General features: G+C 43.3%; 1 protein-coding gene and 1 long non-coding RNA gene across 4 annotated transcripts in view; one reads left to right on the top strand and one right to left on the bottom strand.

The window, feature by feature from the left end:
* LOC147336613 (NACHT, LRR and PYD domains-containing protein 12-like) overlaps positions 1 to 21238 on the bottom strand; it is a 62793-nt gene that overhangs the window by 36085 nt on the left and 5470 nt on the right. For all 3 annotated transcript variants that reach the window (XM_086285509.1, XM_086285511.1, XM_086285510.1), the window contains exons 5-7: positions 18556 to 18632; positions 16651 to 18439; positions 3037 to 3210 (exon numbers count right to left, since the gene is read on the bottom strand). In XM_086285509.1, coding sequence (XP_086141635.1) covers positions 3037 to 3210; positions 16651 to 18439; positions 18556 to 18632 — 2040 coding nt within the window. The remainder of the gene's footprint in view (positions 1 to 3036; positions 3211 to 16650; positions 18440 to 18555; positions 18633 to 21238) is intronic.
* Positions 3547 to 20055, top strand: LOC147336614 (uncharacterized). Its single transcript, XR_015128311.1, has 3 exons — positions 3547 to 3633; positions 19617 to 19686; positions 19895 to 20055. It is a non-coding gene; the product is annotated as an uncharacterized LOC147336614 (long non-coding RNA).

The following is a 21238-nucleotide window of genomic DNA, read 5'->3' as shown; positions in this document are numbered from 1 at the left end:
TTTTCCAGTTTGCAGAACAGCTGGTACTCGAGCAGCCTGCTTAGCACGGCCCGCACATGGCGAATATGGTCCACTTCGGTGCGGGAGTAGATCAGGATGTCATCCAGATAGGCAAACACCCATCGGCCCAGCATGTCCCGCAAGACATCGTTGATCAGGTGTTGGAAGACAGCAGGGCTGTTGCAGAGGCCGAAGGGCATCACCAGATACTCCCAGTGCCCGTTAGGGGTGATGAAGGCCGTCTTCCATTCGTCCCCTTCTCTAATCCGCACCAAATTGTAAGCGCTGCGTAGGTCTAGTTTGGTGAAGATGCAGGCCTGGGAGAGGGAATCGAGCGCGGTGGATAGCAGAGGAAGAGGATGGCGGTTCTTAACAGTGATTTTATTCAAGCCTCGGTAGTCTATACAGGGGCGAAGCCCGCCGTCTTTCTTCTTTACAAAGAAGAACCCCGCAGCTGCAGGGGAGGTAGAAGGGCGAATGAAGCCCTGTTGGAGAGCCTCAGCGACGTACTCCTCCATGGCTTTGTTCTCTGCGGTTGACAGCGAGAACAGGCGACCACGAGGAGGGACTGCTCCCGGGAGGAGCTCGATGGCCATGTCGTAGGAGCGATGAGGAGGGAGAGTGGAGGCTCGCCTCTTACTGAAGACCTCGGACAGGTCATGGTAAGCCGGAGGGATCCTATCCAGATCGACGGGCTCCGGGGGTGACGCCTCTTCTGACTTTGAGTCCTGTCCAGTCCGGAGGAGAAGGCAGCGGCGTGAACACCGGGGACCCCAGTCCAGGATCTGGCAGGAAGACCAGGAGACGTGGGGGTCATGTCGACGGAACCAGGGGTATCCGAGGATGAGAGGAGAGGAAGAGGCCGAGACTACTAGAAACCGGATCTCCTCCTGATGATCCCCGACAGACATGCGGACTGGCTGGGTCTGGAACTGGACCGGGTAGGGTTGGAGTGGTCGCCCGTCTACTGAGGTCACCGGGAGAAATCGGTCGACGGAAGTCAATGGGATGCGAAGCCGAGAGGCTAGTTTTTGGTCGATGAAGTTCTCGGCGGCTCCGGTATCCAGGAGGGCTTCGGATGAGAACTGTTGGTGTTTCAGGTGAAATGTGACCGGTAACAGAAAACGAGAGGGATCGGAGGAGTGGGAAGGGCCAGGTGGGACACCCCCGCAGTCTACCTGGCGTCGTCGTTTCCCGGCCGTAGCGGGCACTGGGGACGACGGTGTCGAGCTGATCCACAGTAGGCGCAGAGGCCCTCACGCCAGCGTCTCTCTTTCTCCTCTTTGGGGAGTCCACCCAGCTGCATGGGCTCCTCGCTGGATGTGCTGCTTGGGCTAGCCGTGGCTCCATCAGAGGGGGGAGGAGGTCGCGACGACGTGGTCCGCTGAGGCTGGAAGGGTTTTAAGGCCCGAGGGGCATGGCGAGGCCGCGACATCACACGTTGGTCGATCTTCAGGGCAAGGTCCACGGCCTCATCCAAGGTCTTTGGGGCCTCACGGCCGGCCATCTCGTCCCTGATGTAATCAGCCAGCCCCTCTAGAAAGATGGAGCGCAGAGAAGCATCTCCCCATTGAAGCTTAGCAGCCAGGGTGCGGAATTGGGAGGCGAAGTAACAGACTGGTCGGCTGCCCTGGCGTAGATGAAGCAGCTGTGACTCCACTTCCACTTCACTGCTGGGGGGAACGAAAGTCTTTTTTAACTCCTCCACAAACAGAGCATAGTCATTACACGCTGCAGACTTATTGTTGTAGAGAGCCGCGGCCCATTCCTGAGCCTGGCCAGACAAGAGAGAGGTGAGCATCGCCACTTTTGCACGGGCAGTGGCGTATTTAGTGGGTTGACATTCAAACATCATGTCTAAGGTGGCGAGCAATCCATCAGGCCGGCCGTCTACTCCGTTCCACTTGTCGGGTAGTCCGATCCGGGGTTCAGCGCTCACCGGCGCCGGCTGACGTTGCAGCGAGGTGACGGAAGAGGAAAGCTGGAGGACAGTTTCGGTGAGAGACTCCATCTTTGTGCTCATCCGATCCACCACACCGCGAAGATATAACACTTCGGCTTTCAGCCGTTCGAATTCCGCTGGGTCTATATGCGGCTCAGACATCCTGTCACGGCCGGGCGGATTACACACAGTAATTCGGCGTGCCCGTGTGGCGTGCTGGCTAGACCCAAGCGCGGCGAAGGCTAGCGGTGGGTTTGGAGCAGACACGCAGTTATTCTAGTAATGACCAGTGCACGAAGCGTGGCTTCGGAACGGTCGTTACAGACAGAGAGCGAGCGGAGCCGGGAAGAGAAAAAGGACTGAAAGGGATTGTAACTCACAGTTGCTGAATCAGGCGGAGACTGACGTCGGCAGAGTTTCGGAGCTCCTGACACGAAGATACTGATGTCTGAGCGGCGAACAGGTGGGTGGCGTCTCTCTTTTAACCCCGGCCCCGTGATCAGCTGATCACAGCCGATCACCGGCTGACACACTCATGAAAAAGCTCTGGCTGCTTCATTTCTCATCTCATATCAGAGACTTTAATGCTTCACTGAAGCTGTACTGTGATGCTTCCATATCCCAGTGAGGCCTCCATAATGATTTCAGCTGTTCTGTACACACACTGTGTGCCCTGTATGGCTCAAAGTCTCTGCAGCCTGTTTTTATCTGCTATCATCAGATCTTCATCATCCTCATTCACATCCCTCACACACTCTACAGCCTCATCAGCACTGACTTCATCTTCACTGACTGATGGAGCACAACATGAACCTGTGGAGGCTGAAACACTGTCCTGTCAAACATCTCCCGTCACCACTCCACTTCTGTCAGCCTTTAAATGAACCCTGCTCAAGTCTGTCACTTCTGTTTGGAGCCAAAAGGAAAAACTGCTGTTCAGTCGTTTGGAAAGACAACATTTCTGAAAGCACTCAAACTTCTTCACATTTGTCTTCAGACACATCCTGAACATGTAGGAACTAAAGAAAGTTTCAAACATCAATCAAAGACCTGAAATATAGAAAAACTACAACAGCTGCAGTCAGTGAACTCACCTCAGAGTCTCCAGTCGACAGTTTGGACTCTCCAGTCCAGCACACAGAAGATTCATCCCTGCTTCCTGCAGGTGTTTCCAACTCATGTCCAGCTCTGTCAGATGGGAGGGGTTGGACTTCAGAGCTGAGGCCACAACTTCACAGTGAGACTCTGAGAGTCGACACCAAGTCAGTCTGTGATGATAGAAAATATAAAATGTGTTATTATAAAAGCAGAAAATCTGCATTATAAACACAGACTGAATGTATATGAAGACAAAACAGAGTGAGGTCATAATCTGATGAATCTGCTCTTCACATCTGTGCTTCAGCTCCTCTTACTGTGCTTGACATGACACAACAATTGAGTCTCTCTCAGACCTGCAGACTTTTAATGAGCATCTTTGTTTGGCTTTAATCTGCAGATGAAGGAGGAAGATGGTGTCACATTTAGGCTTCCATAATGTCCACAGTCTGTCACTGAGATCTGATCCAGAGTCAGAGTGAAGACACACATTTGGACTGTTTCCTGTTTTGACTCCAGAACATTTTGAATGAGTTCAGCTCAGTGAAGAGTTCCAGCTGGAAAGATGATCTCTGTTTGCTACCTGCTGTCAGGTACGACTGTTCACGTCCACACGCAGGAAAAACCTGCTGACTGTTACCAAACGGAGCAGAAATCTCATCACTGGACAATAATGATGAATGAACTCAGAGCTGCTGATATCAGATCTGATTTCAGGGGAACTAAACACAGAAATGATTGGCTCATTTTAGCTTTCTGAGCCATTATCTGCTGGTGTGTCGCTAGTTGGCAGAAAATGATTTGTATTCCTGTTCAGGGCTTCAGTGTTTATGAGTCCAGATCCAGGTGACAGCAAGTCAAAATGATGTTACCTGTCTGTGTCCAGCAGCAGCCTGTATTCACTTTGAATATTGTTATAACCTGACATGGATCAGTTTGTCTTTGATTGGTTTGTAAATGTCACTGTTTCCATTGGACCTGAGTGACGTACAAAGACAGAGAGGGAGAGAAAGGAGAGAGAGGATGGAGACAGCAAAGAGAGAGCAAACACAAACAGGTGAGAGTGGACAGGTGACCAAGGTCAGCAACCAATCAGAGAGCTTCTGTTTGACCCACAGTCACTGATGATGACTGCACATAACCAAGCAGTGTGTTACTCTGATATCAAATATGGATCCTGCTCTTATAATCACTGATCATCAGATGATATTATTGTGTTATTTTGTAGCTGAATACGATGTTTGTGTGATTATCAGTGAAAGAAGCAGTGAGGAGGATGGAGAGAGAGAGAGGACAGAGGGTGAAGTTAGAAACACTAAAAGGATTTTTCATGGATTTCATGGATGATTTGAGTGATTTCCAGCAGGACACTTAAACATGTCAGTGGACGTCCTAAAGAACATATTCACTGATATGAAACGTGTCATTGAACAGGATTAATATCAGTGGAAACATGGTGGAAACAGCTGTGACTGCATGGATGTGACACACTTCAAATCTGTTCTCCACTCTTGGATTTGGGATCCATGGAGCTGCTGCTGAGTCTGTACAATAAAGGAATGGTGTGGAAGGTTGCAGCGTACGGACACAAACACTTTGTGGTTACAATCTGATTTTATTTTCAACATTAAACTACTAACCTACTGTTAGATTCTAATATTATTTTATGCCATGCTATACCCCTAATTAAAGATTGTGAATTATTATGTAGTTTTAGTTTGCATTATTCTCCTGAATTAGAAGAAGCTGATAACTATTGCATTAGTTAAACTGATGTGCATTATATTAAACTGTTGATTTATTGTGAATGAATGATATTGTTTTATGATGCATTATACTGCTGAGTTATAAGAAATACTGTTTGCAGAAAGTCATTGCTTTATTTGTCTGATTAGAAGAGAACAGAACATACTGGAGTTTTCTGCCCCATTTCAGCAGGAGCAGATAAACGGGGAGCCAAGGTCGTAGCTTAGGTGCTGTGTGGGAGAAAGCATGTGAATGTTTAGGTTTTATGATAACGTGGAGACACCAGAGGCTATAAAAGTTTGAGCAATGCTCCACCATTTTGAGATTTTGAGGCTGTCTGCATCAGTGTCCATCTCCCACGTGTGTGATCATTAAAACCATCGTTTGACTCAACCCGACCGGACCAGTGTTGTTATTGTGGTTTTTCTCTTGTCTCCATCCCCAATATTTTTGAACCTTAACATTTTGGGGGCTCGTCCTGTGGTATTGGGGTGGAATTTAAAAGTTTGGACGGTCCGAGGTTGTCGAACGGACAGGCATGAGCCAGTGGTCTGATGTGAGTGGGCATAAGCCGGCTTATCTAAAGGTAAGGCACTACCTGTTGAATTATTTCCAAAGTGTGCCAAATTGGATATGACTAAATTAAAGTCTACTCACTGAAATTACTGGTAGAGGGTCTGTTTTGATTTTGATGAGAATCACCGTGTGTTATGCAGTTAAAGTCGGCTAAGAGTCTGTAATGAAGTTGAAGAAGTATGAAATGCTGGGTTAGAGTCCCAAGGAAATGAGATAAAGGCTCAAGTAGTTTGGTGGGGAATTGGTCATGTTGTTGGTTAAAGTCCAAAATGGGTTTAAGTGTGGTCCTGTGTGATTATAAGTGAGGGTAGGCTCCATTGACCTCTAGGTGGCACTTGCCTTAGTCAGACTCTTGTTTTAGGGTGTTGACTGTTGTTTCAAATTGTTATAAATTATTATAGAACGGCAGTTAGAGTCCGCTAAGAAGCACATAGCCCGGAGGTTACGCTCCCTCCTGGCCGTGGACGCGCGGTCTTGACCTGTCGGCGAACAGGGTTAGTTCAGTTTGGCTTATCTGTGGGGTACAGGGCATCCTGAAATAAGCTAGGAGTTAGATTCTCCTCACCGTTTGGAACGGTGTGATGTGCTTTTTTGGATACTGTTAAATTGAGTTAGGGATTTTAGAAATTAGGTCAGAAACTGTTCCAGAAGTAACAGATACTGTTTGATTGATTACAAAAAAGTTACCTTTCTTCGGTTGGACCCGTTATGGTTAAATTTATCGAAATTGTGTAGGCACTCTTTAGAAATTAGGTCAGAAACTGTTCCAGAAGTAACAGATACTGTTTGATTGATTACAAAAAAGTTACCTTTCTTCGGTTGGACCCGTTATGGTTAAATTTGTCGAAATTTGTTAGGCGCTGAATCTGTCAGGCCTGTCAGTGATTGTAAATATAAGACGTCTTTGTAATATAAAATAATAGAGTTTTGTCTGAGCTTTGTGTGACCCTGTGTGTGACGACAGCGCACTGCAGCGCTGCAAGCTATTTTTAGACTGTGTGTGAACATGCAAATGTTCGGTGACGCGCACAGAGGACTTTGCTTCCTGTTTAGCGTGTTTTTGAGTTTTATAATTATGATTTGCAAATAATGATACATGCCTGTAATTAAAACGCTGATTTTGCTGATTATAATATTACAAATAAGGTTTTGAATGACTAGGGTGTGAATGGTGTTGGGTTTTAAAACTGAAACTCAGAGAGGAGTGTGTTGGGAGACTGGCATGTAGTCTGCAGTGCAAAGGTGGGCGTCTTGCCTGCTGGTCTATTTAACAGTGATGAAAATGATATTAAATAAATCTCTCAGTGTGTTGATACAGGTGGCTACGGGCCTGGACCAACTGCCCCCACAAGCACAGCGGCCGAAGCAAATTATAGTAATGGAAACCAAACTCAGCAAGGATCAGCAGCTGTAAAAAGACAGCAGCTAGCAGAGAATTAAAGGAGAAATTAAGAGAAGTTTTAACACATAAAATTGGGGCCAACAGACTTGTGCAGGTTGGGAAGGCGTCCGGAGCATCACAACAAAAAGGTGAAACAAAAACACACAAGCAGAGAAATGTGAGAGAGAGGCACGGGTTAGAGAAATGCCTCGTTTGAGGAAAAACGTTAAATTAGCCCATTTACAAACGCACATACACGCAATGAAGAAACAGCTTACACCCATGAACACGTGAAGATTTTCCAGCAAGTAAAGCAGTGAAACTTAACATATACCCGCCGTTAAATAATAAAGTTTATCCACTACTAACAAATAAACCCTCTGGGTTGCAGGACAACAACTTAACATCAAAAAAAAAAAAAAGACACGACAAATTTAGTGGTTAATAAAAGTCAAATTGTGACATGTTTTCTGCTGATTGATTAATACAAGTGATTACTAAATGAAAGAAAATTCCAATTTTTTGTGCTTTTAAACATGATCTTAAGAATTTTAACATGTACCTGTGTTGTCCTGTCAGCTTGGCGGGTCATGAGTGGATTATATGGAGAGAAAAAACAAAAAAAGGGGGAGAGAAGGCTGACACAGGGCCTGGTCCCGTTGTTTCTCCCCTCTCTGAATAATGCAGCCAAAATAACATCATTTTCCTGTTCGTTTGTTTTTGTTTTGTGTTTGTTTTGTTTTTTCTCTTTATGCTTGATTACAGGCTGCTTTGTCGGCCCGGGAAGCCGAGGCGGACCCTGGACTCCTGCTCTCCCCCCTACCATCGTTGCTCTCTCCTTTAACATCTTTGATGTGACCCTGACCAAATGCTACAGCAGCTGGACCCACAACAACAGCTTGAAAATGTCAACAGTGCTGCAAGAAAACGATCTCATGCAGCAGAGACGGAGAGTGTTTAATCCAAGGCCCGTTTCACTACACGGGGAGATTTCCGTCAGCGTCTCTTCTTTCTGAGAAGACTGAGAAAGGCCCGGCTCCCACCACCGATTCTGACCACCTTCTATAGAGGAACTATCGAGAGCATACTGAGCAGCTGTATCACTGTCTGGTTCGGGAACAGCACCATGCCGGACAGACAAGCTCTACAGAGGGTTGTGAAATCAGCTGAGCGCACCATCCGCTCCGAGCGCACCATCCGCTCCAAGCACCCTGACCTGCACTCAATCTACAGCAGGCGGTGCTGGACCAAGGCCAGGAAGATCGTGAAGGACCTCAGCCATTCCAACAACAGACTGTTCTCTCTGTTGCTGTGTACGTGACAAATAAACATCTGGATTTGGAAAACGAGGCACTCGCAAAGCCACCAGCGTTGTGCCTGATCGGACACACCCCTCTCACACACTCTTTACATTTTTGCCATATGGAAGAAGACAGCTTCAGCTGACAGAGCTGTGACGAGACGCCCATTAAGCCCAGATGAAAAGAGAGGCCGAGCAAAACCATGCTGACCTTAACCATTCTGCATTAAAACTGTGCAGGACAGTGACGGACCAACAATGACCATCGGGCAGCAAAAAGGGCGTGCCAGAAACAGGAGGAGTAACTGAGGTCAGGAGGCACCTCAGAATGGACAAAACACCAGGAGAAAATGAGCTGAAGGCACAGGTGTCGGGGCTCGGCCAGGAGCTGACCTCTGAAAAGAGCCGAACAGCAAAGCCGCAAAAGGCCGTGGAGCAAAGCAAGGAAAACATCGATGGACTTCAATCTGAAGTGGACGGAAAAGATTGTGAGGTTTCTCCCCCTCAGTAAGAGCTCAAGGCATCAGAGCAGATAACTGAGCATGGCTCAGGAGGAGCTGGCTGATTATCGAACCCATCAGGCTTGGAGTCCCAGACACACGACTTGAAATCAGGCTCAGGACCTCAGCAAGAAGATGAGAATAAAGCAGAACGAGCAGCAGTGACAGCAGCTGAACTTTGACCTGAACAAAATCTTGACTTGGCTGGGAGAAACAGAGGAAGAGCTGGAGCAGCAGCGTAGACTGGAGCTTGACACTGACATCCAGACGATTGAGCTGCGTATCAAAACCCTGAAGGAGCTACAGAAGCAAAAGGGTCAAGCTAAGGAGGAGTGGAATAAGGAGAAGATGCAGGATACTGGAGAAAAAGACCTGCCTCAATTGGGGCCAGAACCAGTATGGACAGAACTTTGAGCAGCAGCACCAACGGATGCAAATGGACTGAAAAGTAGGAGGGCAGGACCCCAGGGCACGCTTCAGGCCGTGGTTTACCCAGAACACCAGAACAGGAAAGTGATGAACACAAACACCCACACAAACACACCCATCCACATGCACTGACTCAGAATGAAGAGAAACACACATATGAACATATACACTCGTTGATTGAGTGAGAAATGACACACACACGTGCAAAAGGAAAAAAAAAAAAAAAAAAAACGAAATGCTGATTCAATTCACTGAGAAGTGATCCACACACACACACATCTACAAGCTTGTGCAATAAAGAGTGATACACACACGCTGATGCAATGAAGAATGCTTTACTAACAAATGCTGCACACGAACATCCAAATATGGAGTCGGTTACAACAATAAGAACTCATTGATTGTTTATTGGTTAAATGCATTTCATGCCACACAGAGGGCATCTGTGTAGATTTAGGGGACAAGGTCTAAAATAGTTTGGTTGTGAAAACAATGTCTGTGCGTGATGTCTGTTTATGGCTTAAGGCCTCCACTGAATTGTGTACTGTGCTTCACACAGCCTGATAAGGAGCAGTGGTACAGAGTGAAAATGATGAGTGAATGATGTGAGTTTTATTTCGGAGAGAATATGAAAAGGTTGTGTTGATTTGACTCAGTTGTTTAAGTTTCTGCCAAAGCAAAACATTTGTGTGCAACCAGTGTCTACTATTGAATTAAGTTGATCCAACATGTTTTTGTCAGTGAAAAAAAAAAAAAGGAGTTATGGTGCCTGTATGCCTACAAAATATAGTGTGTGAAGTCTGGGTTGATTTTAGGGTTTTGTTTGACACTAGGTTGATTCTATCAGTGAGGTTTGGATTGTTCTCTTTCTCTAAGAGAGAGAAAGATGGTTTGAACTTTGGACATGTTTCCAATGGGCCCCAGTATCTGTTATTATATGAGTGTTTCATTGTTTACGTTTGTTTTTTCTTTTGTTACAGTGCACTGAGATAAGAACATCTGAGAGGTGTGATCCACCGGTGGTGATATTTTGGTATTTTGTGAGTTCCTGATTTAACAAATCAGCTCTTTAATCCAGGCCTAAGAGATTGAACTTTAAAGCGCTATAAAATATTCTTACTGAAAACAGTCGCAAAGTATTTTTTCTCCATGATTATAATGGGCTTGGGAGAAAATTCACTTATATGGGACACTGATCCTGAAGCCTAAAAGGATTGCAGCGAGTCAATCCAGTCCAAAGAAGGAAAAACAAACAAGGAACTGTTTCCTTTAAAATGATGACGTCATCTTGCTGGTGAGGGAGCCTCGAATAGGTTGCGCGTGAGACTCTATTATCAGCAATATCTGGTATGAATGTGTGTGGATGTGCATGTGTCTGGACTGCGATGGACTGACGACTAAAAGTTTAACTGACTTGATACTGAGACAAAAAACGGTGCCGACTTTAGGATTATTGAACGTCCACAGACAATTCACCCAGCCTGTAAAAGAAGGGTGGATGTTTTGTCTTGCTTTGTTTTGTTTGCAAGAACAGAAGGAGGTCAGAGACTAAAGAGCTGTAGCTTCACAGCAGTGTGAACTGCAGACTTAACCCTTTGGTTGCTAATTTTGAGTTACTGATGTTTGCATTAAGAAAATTGTGTTTTAGTAGCTGTGTTGTAATTAATGTATCATATTATATGGTTGGGAATGTTAAATGCTAAAGTGAAGAAAAGGTTTGATTCCACTCACGACTGAACATGTTATTATTAACCATAGTGGGTCACTGTAAAAAGTCAATAAATTTTTTTAGAGGTAAAAACAAACAAACAAACAACCCTCCACCGAGGTCTATGAATAACAGGGGAATGATAGACAGCCACACTCAAAATGGAGATATGTAATGATAAACACTGGTCCCCGTCTTTTGGGCGCTTTCTTGAAGTAGTCAACAATTTAAAAGTAAGATAAAATAACAGGGGCATGTGCTGAGGGGTGGTGCTGCACAAGAACAAGAGTAAAATAAAGAAAATATTGTTTTTAGTTTGGAGAAGTGCAAATTAAAATGTACCATTACACTCAGAGGATCAATATGAAGTTTAATATATGTTAATTTTGAATGAAGTACATGACTGGTGACTGTTCTGTCCTGAGCTTTTGTTTTTACAGCACCCGCTTGATCACACCAACAGTTTCTCGACACCGAAGAGGGGTACTTGCAAAAAATAGAGAATGGGGAGGAATATCATCAAAACTGGAAAAAGGTAATCCCCAAAGGGGGTGATAACGCCATAACTTTCACTTATGGTCAAATTCTCAAAATTTGACCCTGAACTTAAAAAGTCTTCAAACATTTAGAGACAGAGTGGAGGTTTAGATCAACACATGTCACAAACCACATAAGGCTGGAGCATTTGAATAAAAAAAAAAAAGTGAATTGATACACAGCAAAAATGTTGATCATATTAAGTATGTTTATTCAAGGGTGTAGAGAAGATTATTATTATTAAAGACAACAAATGAAATAACGAAAACTAGAAGTGGAAAAAATTTGCGTTAACGGTAATAAAATCAAAACAAAAAGGAAGACTAACTAAAACTGTAATGAATGTTCACAAAATTAACTTAAATTAACTGGATTTATAGCAAAATCTGTTTAGTTGCATCAATAAGTATTTTCATTTTTTCTTTTTCTTTTTTCTTTTTTTGTTTTTAAGATAAATCAAGAGTGTTGGGACGGTAAAATAAACACATTGCAAAAACAAAATTGTGTTTAACTAATTTTATTTAAATTTTATAACATGTGCACTACAGTGCACAAGGGGAGTTCATTGATCACGAATGTGAAACTAACAACATTCAAGAGCTATTTAAGAAGATTACATGTTCCACTGAAATTTTTGTAAGCAGGATATTAAAACTTATTTATATAACAATATCATAAAACTGTAGATCAGGGATCAAATTAGAAGTCACTGACACTTCACTAGCTGTAAGCCATTGGTTCAGGAACAAGTGATTGCACTGGGCTTTCTATTTCACAAAAGTCAATTTATTTATGATATCTGAGGAAGTACTGTGATTTTTTATTTTTATTTGGAGATACAAAGGAACATTTGGCACTTCCCACATCTCACATATGTTTTGCTGTTGCACCCAACCATTCTACAACTGAAATGCCTTGGACTGTTAACTATTTCAGGCAAGTGGAGTGAACCATATTTTGCTACACTCTCATCGGATGGGGGCTTCCTTTTATTGATCTTTGGAGAGAACTCTTCATTACTGGTACTATTGAGGTCTTGTTCACATGTTTGCCCCAGGGTTCTCAGCCAAGAGGAGCTTAAACTCCAGATACTGTGAGTTCTTTTCACACATTGAGATCACTGATAACTTTTAGCAACGACGTGATCTTGTAGAAACAATTAGGTGTTATGGATTCAGCTATAACTGCGACTCTTATTTTTTACTTTACTGGAAAAGATTTCTGCATTTTACCCATATTTTCTTTTTAACTCAAAATCAAAAAATTCCAGATTCTCCTACATGTTGCTTTTGCACCAAATAGGAGGACAGATTTTAGGTGGCCCTGTGTTTTCCTCTATTGCATCTGCCACTGCATCTCGATAATCTTTGTGTGGCTCTTAGTGGGTTCTCACCCTCCCCTACCTGGCTCACATGACTCTTATCTTTTGAAAAATCTATGTTTGAATCTCCCTCAATAATTCTGCTATGAATTCTCTCTGCCTTTGTCAAAAGTTGTGTATTAGGAAAAAGTGAAATAAATATAAGTACAAAGTCCCAATGTGTAGAGCACACATTAATAAATTAGTCATGTTCTCTGTGAAACAAAATAAGCCTAATTCTCAAAGACCCCTCAAATTATTTACTAGATGTTTATTTTTTGAATAAAATAAAAATCTGAGTTTAACAAAACATTTTAAATGTAAATATCAAGCTTACCTTCCTTTCTTCTATAAAATGTGCTTGTGGGCACGCCAGCCATTTTGAAAAGGTGGGAAAAACAATTGGCAAGGCCACACCCCCACACATGTGATATAATTTTAAAGGTACTGTTGTCCTCTCTAAGAAACATCAGGACTTAGAGGAGTGGCAAGTAGAGTATGAGAGCTACAAGCAAAAACTAAATGTGTACTACAGTGTGCAAAAATGAAATACTGGGTCATCAGGGGGTTAGGAGGGACATCTATAAGACTAAAAATCCCACAAACCTTAAAGTGCATTTGAAAAGCTCACACAAGAAGGTTAACCTAGCTTACCTAGAAGACCTCATCAGGGGGAGTACTCTCTCCCTCCTTGAAGAGCTCCCCCACTCAACCCGCATCCCCCGAAAACAGCTAACCCCAGATAAGGCAGCGTGATGTATCCCGAGATAACAGGACTGGGACATCTAAATAAAGGTGTGAAACAATCGCCTTCAAAAGGTTATCAATTCACTTCAACCAAAATTAGGAACACTCGGTGCGGCAAGAGTTAACAGTTATTAGTCTCAACACCCAAGGATAACCAGAAGAGCATGATTGATATGATGGAACTGAGATTTTGTTACACTTAATTTTTGCAAAACACAACTAAAACTGAACTGAAACTAAGGAGTTTCAGAAAATAAAAACTAGACTAAACTAGCAAAGAATTGGTAAAAACTAATTACAACTGGTAGAAATTGAAAATCTGGAATTGAAACTAAATAAAAAAATAACAACTAATGAAAATGGCGAAACGTTTAAAACCCTGGTGCAGAGATTGGCCAAATCTGACCAGGAAATGTATGAGATGGATTGTCAGGACAGTCAGTGTTAAAGCCACTTTCAGTCCATACGAGGATGGCATTGGACATCTTCGGGGCGGAAAAGGGTTGGTGTGACCAAGGTGTGGTTTGGCTTGTCGTATGTATATTTGAGATCATGTGGCTCTGGATGGACCAGTTACCAGGGCATGGAAGGAGGACAGACTCATTGACTGAGGAGAAGGAATTTCCTGGGATTGGAGATCCTCTGGGTGAGTGGTTGATTAAAAGCATGCATAAAATAGAAGTTATCTGTTGTTATTGATTGGTAATAGATTGATAATTGGCCACATTTACAGCTGTATTGACTTGTTGTGGACGTAGTCGACTTCAGGTTTAAACACTCTAACTAACAGGTTGAAAATAGTGACATTAAAGGAAGAGTATGCAGCGCCACCCTGTCAGACGCCAGTGATGGTGGAGCTCACTGATGAATCAGGTGAGCTGGATTCATGGCTGATTCAAAACTAAGATCCCCCCGCTGTGGTCAGTAAGGGGAGAACAGGGGGAAATAAAATTAAGAATAAAAGAGGCATTTATAAACGTTTATGTGTCGAGTGAAACGGGATAAAAGGGGGTGTTTTACTGTTATTTTTAATATCAGCATTATTATTGTATGAGAATCATGCAACAAGCATTGCATCGATGATCATTTATTGAAGCTTGTTTGTTATAACCTCTGATGAATCTTCTATTTACAGGTGTTAGGATAATGATATAATTTTTCATTGCAGGTGTAACCATGATCATTTTCATACATATTGCAACTTGTTGCTCATTGTAGAGTTGTGCTCAAGTTAATAAGGGTTAAAAGCTACAGTCAGCGCGAATGTCTGACTGATCTATTGAGGGAAAAGGCTTCGAGCATAGAAGGCCGCACGCGCTTACAAAACACTGATATCATGTTATTCTTTGTGATCTTTTCTTCAATTATGTCTTTAAATTTAGTTTAAGTAGTGGTAGTTAATTAAACGACCTTTATTAAAATATTAAATACCTGAGTCAGAACATTACACGCGGATCACCTTAAGAGTCTGGGAAACTTTGTAGCTGCCTAACTTTTTTGAATGTTCTAGCTCCGTTGATTTGACACATTGGAATGTGTCAAAAAAGGGGGAGAGGGGAAGTTGAGCTTTAACATAAAACAAGGATTATTTGAACATTTTATAACTTCATTTGTGTCTTTAATACCTTAGGTATGGTAAAGCTTAAGCTAATAGCGGTCCGAGAAGACGGACCTTTTAGAGAATCAGTGAGAAGCATAGATCATGACGTCCATGTTTAAGCATTAATCATTGAAATGAACTGAATAGCGTTTAGAAGATTTGTTAATTTCTTGGTCTTTTGTTAAAAAGAGTGGTTTCAATAATTTTCAGACACACCTTGCAAATGTGCTTATAATGAGTTGGCACTCGGTCTTTTGAAGGTCAGAAGCTTCGTTTGGCGTGACTGTCCGGACTGATAAAGTGTAGGAAATGCCTTGAGTGCAGAGGGCTAAATGCAAACACGCTTACACACACATAGGATATGATTAGAATAAGTCCCTGGGACATTCTGAATGTTTTAAACCAATTCTGAATCACTAGAAGGTCAGTAGATAACAACATTAGATTATTAGGGTTAGGAAGAGAGGTGTTTTGGTTTTCTGTCTCTTACAGGGAAGGGAACAGACACCAGACGAGGTCACAGATATGCGAGGATCCTCCGTAGCAGAGATAGACACAGTGACTGCCGAGACATCAACTGGGTCCAAGGGTCATGGCATTTGGGCTCCAGCTAGTCACCACAAAAGGATGGATCCCATAAACACAGCAATAACCATGAAGGGGTTGGCGGAAATCCGGGAACACCAGACCAACGAAGTTCGAGAGGCTTTTGGGCAAAAAGGGGAACACCTTCCTGTTCCTTTTTCTGGAGGATACACAGATCGTTGTTTGAAATCGGGGCAGAATAATCCCCTGATCTGTGCCACGACTGAAGGGTTGTCTAACCCCTAAGGTTGAAGAATGAAGAGCAGAGGATCACCCAACTGGACGACACTGGTAGCTGCAGCAATAAAATAAAGGCTAAAAGCTGTGGGAGACCTGGGGAGTGTCATCTGTACCCGCTATTGTTGGAATAATAGTTTTTCTTGCATCTGAACTGCGCAAACACAGAGGTCATCCCACATATGGTTCGCCCATCAGGGGGACAAAGAACCTCAGGAGTGAGAAGAGATGAACCCGGCCACATTGAATTGAAGGGTGTTGGTGAGGTCATTATTCTAATGACCTCATCAGGGGGAATTGTTAGATTCTAATATTATTTTATGCCATGCTATACCCCTAATTAAAGATTGTGAATTATTATGTAGTTTTAGTTTGCATTATTCTCCTGAATTAGAAGAAGCTGATAACTATTGCATTAGTTAAACTGATGTGCATTATATTAAACTGTTGATTTATTGTGAATGAATGATATTGTTTTATGATGCATTATACTGCTGAGTTATAAGAAATACTGTTTGCAGAAAGTCATTGCTTTATTTGTCTGATTAGAAGAGAACAGAACATACTGGAGTTTTCTGCCCCATCTCAGCAGGAGCAGATAAACGGGGAGCCAAGGTCGTAGCTTAGGTGCTGTGTGGGAGAAAGCATGTGAATGTTTAGGTTTTATGATAAGGTGGAGACACCAGAGGCTATAAAAGTTTGAGCAATGCTCCACCAGTTTGAGATTTTGAGGCTGTCTGCATCAGTGTCCATCTCCCACGCGTGTGATCATTAAAACCATCGTTTGACTCAACCCGACCGGACCAGTGTTGTTATTGTGGTTTTTCTCTTGTCTCCATCCCCAATATTTTTGAACCTTAACACTACACTGATCAATGATGTTAATGATCACATCTGGACTCACCCAGCCTTTCTGCAGGTCCTCACAGCTGGAATCAGTCTCTGTCGTCCCCGCTCTGATGTTTTGTACTTCTGCAGGTCAAACTCATCCAGAACCTCCTCTGACATCTGCAGCATGAAGGCCAGAGCTGAGCACTGGATCTCAGAGAGTTCCTTCTCTGATCTGTTCTCTGACTTCAGGAAGTCTTGGATCTCCTGATGTACTGAGAGGTCGTTCATCTCCATCAGACAGTGGAAGATGTTGATGCTTCTGTCAGGAGAGATTCCATAACTGTTCATCTCCTTCAGGTTGTTGATGACTCTCTGGATGGTTCCTGGACTGATCTCTGTCTGACCCAGCAGACCTACTAAGAGTCTCTGGTTGGACTCCAGACAGAGGCCATGAAGGAAGCGAACAAACAGGTCCAGGTGGCCATTTTTACTCTGGAGGGATTTATACATGGCTCTGCTCAGGAAATCATCCAGAGAGGACTCGTATTTTTTTCCCAAGAAGTTCTTCAGCACCTTTGTCTTCCTGCTGGTGTGACAGTGGAACATGTAGACTGCAGCCAGAAACTCCTGAATGCTCAGATGAACAAAGCAGTAGACTGGTTTCTGGAAGATCACACACTCTCTTTTGAAGATCTCTGTACAAACTCCTGAGTACACCGAGGCCTCTGTCACATCCAGACCACACTGCTCCAGGTCTTCTTGGTAGAACATGATGTTTCCTTTCTCCAGATGTTCAAACGCCAGCCTCCCCAGCTTCAGAAGAACTTCCCTGTCAGCCTCCGTCAGCTCCTGTGGACTCGTCTCACGTCCCTCATGGTACTTGTTCTTCTTCCTCTTTGTCTGAACCAGCAGGAAGTGTGAGTACATGTCAGTCAGGGTCTTGGGCAGCTCTCCTCTCTGCTCTGTAGTCAACATGTGCTCCAGAACTGTAGCAGTGATCCAGCAGAAGACTGGGATACTACACATGATGTGGAGGCTCCTGGATGACTTCATGTGGGAGATGATTCTGCTGGACAGCTCTTCATCACTGAATCTCCTCCTGAAGTACTCCTCCTTCTGGGCGTCAGTGAAGCCTCGTACTTCTGTTAGCCTGTCAACACATGTAGGAGGGATCTGATTGGCTGCTGCGGGTCGGGAAGTTATCCAGACGAGAGCCGAGGGAAGCAGATTCCCCTGGATGAGGTTTGTCAGCAGCTGGCTGACTGATGACTTCTGTGTGACATCAGACAGCAGCTTCCTGTTGGTGAAATCCAATGAAAGTCTGCTTTCATCCAGGCCGTCAAAGATGAACAAAAGCTGAGAGACAGCCAGCTTCTCTGCTGTGACCTTCTGTAATGTTGGATGGAAAACATGGAGCAGCTCCAGAAGACTGTACTGCTCATCTCTGATCAGGTTCAGCTCCCTGAATGAAAGCAGAACCACCACACTGACATGTTGGTTCTCCAAGCCCTCTGCCCAGTCCAGAGTGAACTTCTGCACTGAGAAGGTTTTTCCAACACCAGCCACGCCGTTGGTCAGAACCACTCTGATGGGTCTCTGTTGGTCAGGTAAGGCTTTAAAGATGTCCTGGCACCTGATTGGAGCGTCATGGAGGGTGTCCATCTTGGAAGCTGTCTCCAGCTGCCTCACCTCATGTTGGGTATGAACCTCTTCACTCTGTCCCTCTGTGATGTAGAGCTCAGTGTAGATCCTGTTGAGGAGGGTTCCACTTCCTGTTTCATCACTTCCTTCAGTCACACGTTCACATCTCCTCCTCAGACTGACCTTATGTTCATCTAAAACCTCCTGCAGACCAACATCTGCTGAAAGAAAGAAAAACAATGAGACTAAAGAGAAAGAAAAGTCTTCAATGTCTGAACAACACAAGAAGTCCAGTTTTCAGAAATGAGTCCATCAGCAGACAGATGTTCAGTCTTACTTTGTACACAGCTGCTCTGACTGGCTGTCTGCAGTCCAGCTCTGCTTCTGGATCTTTCTCCACACTGTGCAGAAGCTCTGATGGTGACACAGAAAAGTCAAAGTGGAGATACTTCTGTCCACCTTTGATTAGACTCATTATAAAAAGGAAAACAAAGTTTGAACACAGTCATGTTTCCAGTTCACTGACTTACATTTATTCCATGGACACTCACTCTAACCTGAACCACAGCTACAACCCAACATTGTTGAGGCCTCATCTCCTCCTTTCCTGACTGTAGAGGTTAAATATGCAACAACCAACAAATAAAAGAATTTGGTTCATTTCAAAGAAATTCACACGGTGACCAAGTAAAGTAACCGTAGTAAAGGAGACAACATCCCGTTGATGGTGGGATTATTTGAAAGATTTGCTTTAGTCACGTCACCAAATGCAGTTGAACCACCCGTGGATCCATGTTTGACCATTCTACCACTCTGAGCTCTGCTTTTGAATCATTTTATTATTATCATCATTCATTTATTCATTCTTTGGAGGGGGGCTATTTCCTAATGCCGCCCTAATAAGCTGATGTTCAAGGGGAAATATAACAGAAACTCTTTCAGTGTTATTCATTAATAAATTAACAGATAAACTGTGAAGAAGAAAAAAACTGAGATTTAAAGGAGAGAGTGAGAAACTTGATCATCCATCCTCATAATACATGTTTATCAGTATCTGCTGTGACCATACTGCAGTAATAACTACAAGTCTACATTTCTGTGACTGTTGATCAATCACAGCAGGAATCTGAGCTCATCTCTGCACACAGAGCAGCTTCAGCTCTGGGATAAACTGCTCGCTTCACGTCCTTCTCAGCTCACAGACACTCATCCTGATATTTTCCTTTAACATTTGATGGTATAATTCATCTGAGTTTACACGTTATCTGCATAAATACAGAAAAACAGACCCAAACACCAGAAACCATCAGTTTCACCATGTAGAATATATTGTTGTTTCCTTGCTTTTAATTCAGAGAAAAACTCTGATTTTGATTTTCTCTGTTCTCTTTGCCACAGCCCATCCCAGCAGCAGCTGAAGCAGCTGACTGTCACAACACTGAATAACACTTTAGGAGGAATTTCAGAGGTCAGTAAAGCTCCAGTTTCAACATCAGTTAATTAATCGTAGTTCATCATAAATGTGAACCTGGCTGGCACACATGTTAATGTTAGCCATTTAAATATTAGCAGTTAGCTGAGGCCACAAGAAGAAGAGGCCCTAGAAGAACAATGGATGATAAGATTAGATTTTCAAGACTAGGCAGAGACGTGTTTTCCTTTACTGTCTCTTACAGAGGAGGGAGCAGATACCAGACGAGGTCACGGAGGTACGGGGAGGATTCGCAGCAGACAGCAAGACTGCCACGTCCATGCGAGAGAGCGATGGCTACGATAATCTCTGTTTTTGTCTCCCTATATAATGTTGTACAGCCCATGTGAGGGTTAACACAAACATCAGTCCTTCTACTTCAGTATGTTTGCACTTTGTTTACGTCTAAATTAACTTTACTGTTAACGAGTTTTCATGTTTCTGTAATCCACCAGTGTGCTCATGCTTTTTTAATTGAAAACATATTTTTAATGATAAAATATAATTATGTTTGTTATTTGTGGATTTTAAATGTCCTTGACAGAGACAGATGATGATCATTATCCTGCACTGTGGTCTCAGGTTTGGTCGAGCTAGCACAAAGAATGGCTATGTTGAACTTCCTCCTGGGATCTACACTAAGAAGTGAGTCCAACATTAGCAGGGTCTCTTTCCTTTATCTGGATTCACTTTAGCATTCACAGTCACGTGAAGCTTGTTATTAACTCGATAAGTCAACCCAGGGTTTCAGCTGAGCGTTCACATGAAACACATGGTGTTGACAGCATCTGATCAATCATATTCATGGAGAGGTGTATCAGCAACAGAGCAGCTGAGTTTGCAGAAGGAAGTCAAACTAAACCACAGGAACAATATGAGGAGATTACACACATAATAAAATACTAGCAATAACACAGCTGCTGCAGACAAATCAGTCGTGTGATCGTGTGTGAGAGGAGAAGGACTGTAAAGGAGTTTGGTGTTAAAAGCTCTGTATGAATGTGGGAGACTTTGAAGGGCTTTAAAAAGGCCAATATAAAATAAAAGGCAGCAAAATTGCTGAGTGTGAAAGTCACCAGACTTATCAGACCTCTGTGATTAAGACCTGTAAGAGCACCTGTTTGTACTTGTTGGCATTATATCAAACACACACGTATATTAAGCCTTTGTTTGAACTCTGGTTGAATTTGTTACTTTCAGATTGTGAAACATCACAGAGGCTGCAGCTGCAGATCTTTTATTCACCTGGAAATTTACTTTAAATGTTAGATGGAAAATGTATTGCTCAGTTTAACCAAAGTAAGAACAAGAATCCATAAACCTTCATAAAGACAAACATCTCCCAGAACATTGAGCTGCTGAGGTGTCACTGAAGGGAAAAACTATTTGTCCTCCTCCATCCAGCAACACCTGAAACACCTGAGTGGAAGCTCCTCCCTACACTGTGTTTGAAGCAAAGCACAAAGGAGACACCTGCTGGAGCAGCTGGAGTCCTACAGACACTCAGCCTCTTCACTACACAAACACCTCCTACAACATCCACTCTTTC

The sequence above is a fragment of the Aulonocara sp. 'chitande type north' Nkhata Bay genome, linkage group LG3 (genome assembly GCF_057382095.1).
Source record: "Aulonocara sp. 'chitande type north' Nkhata Bay isolate Kocher_YH1m ecotype deep benthic linkage group LG3, A_spYH_male_GT1.1, whole genome shotgun sequence".
NCBI classification, from domain to species: Eukaryota; Metazoa; Chordata; class Actinopteri; order Cichliformes; family Cichlidae; genus Aulonocara; species Aulonocara sp. 'chitande type north' Nkhata Bay.
The sequence above is the reverse complement of the archived record's forward strand: the minus strand, read 5'-3'. Positions and strand labels throughout refer to the sequence as shown.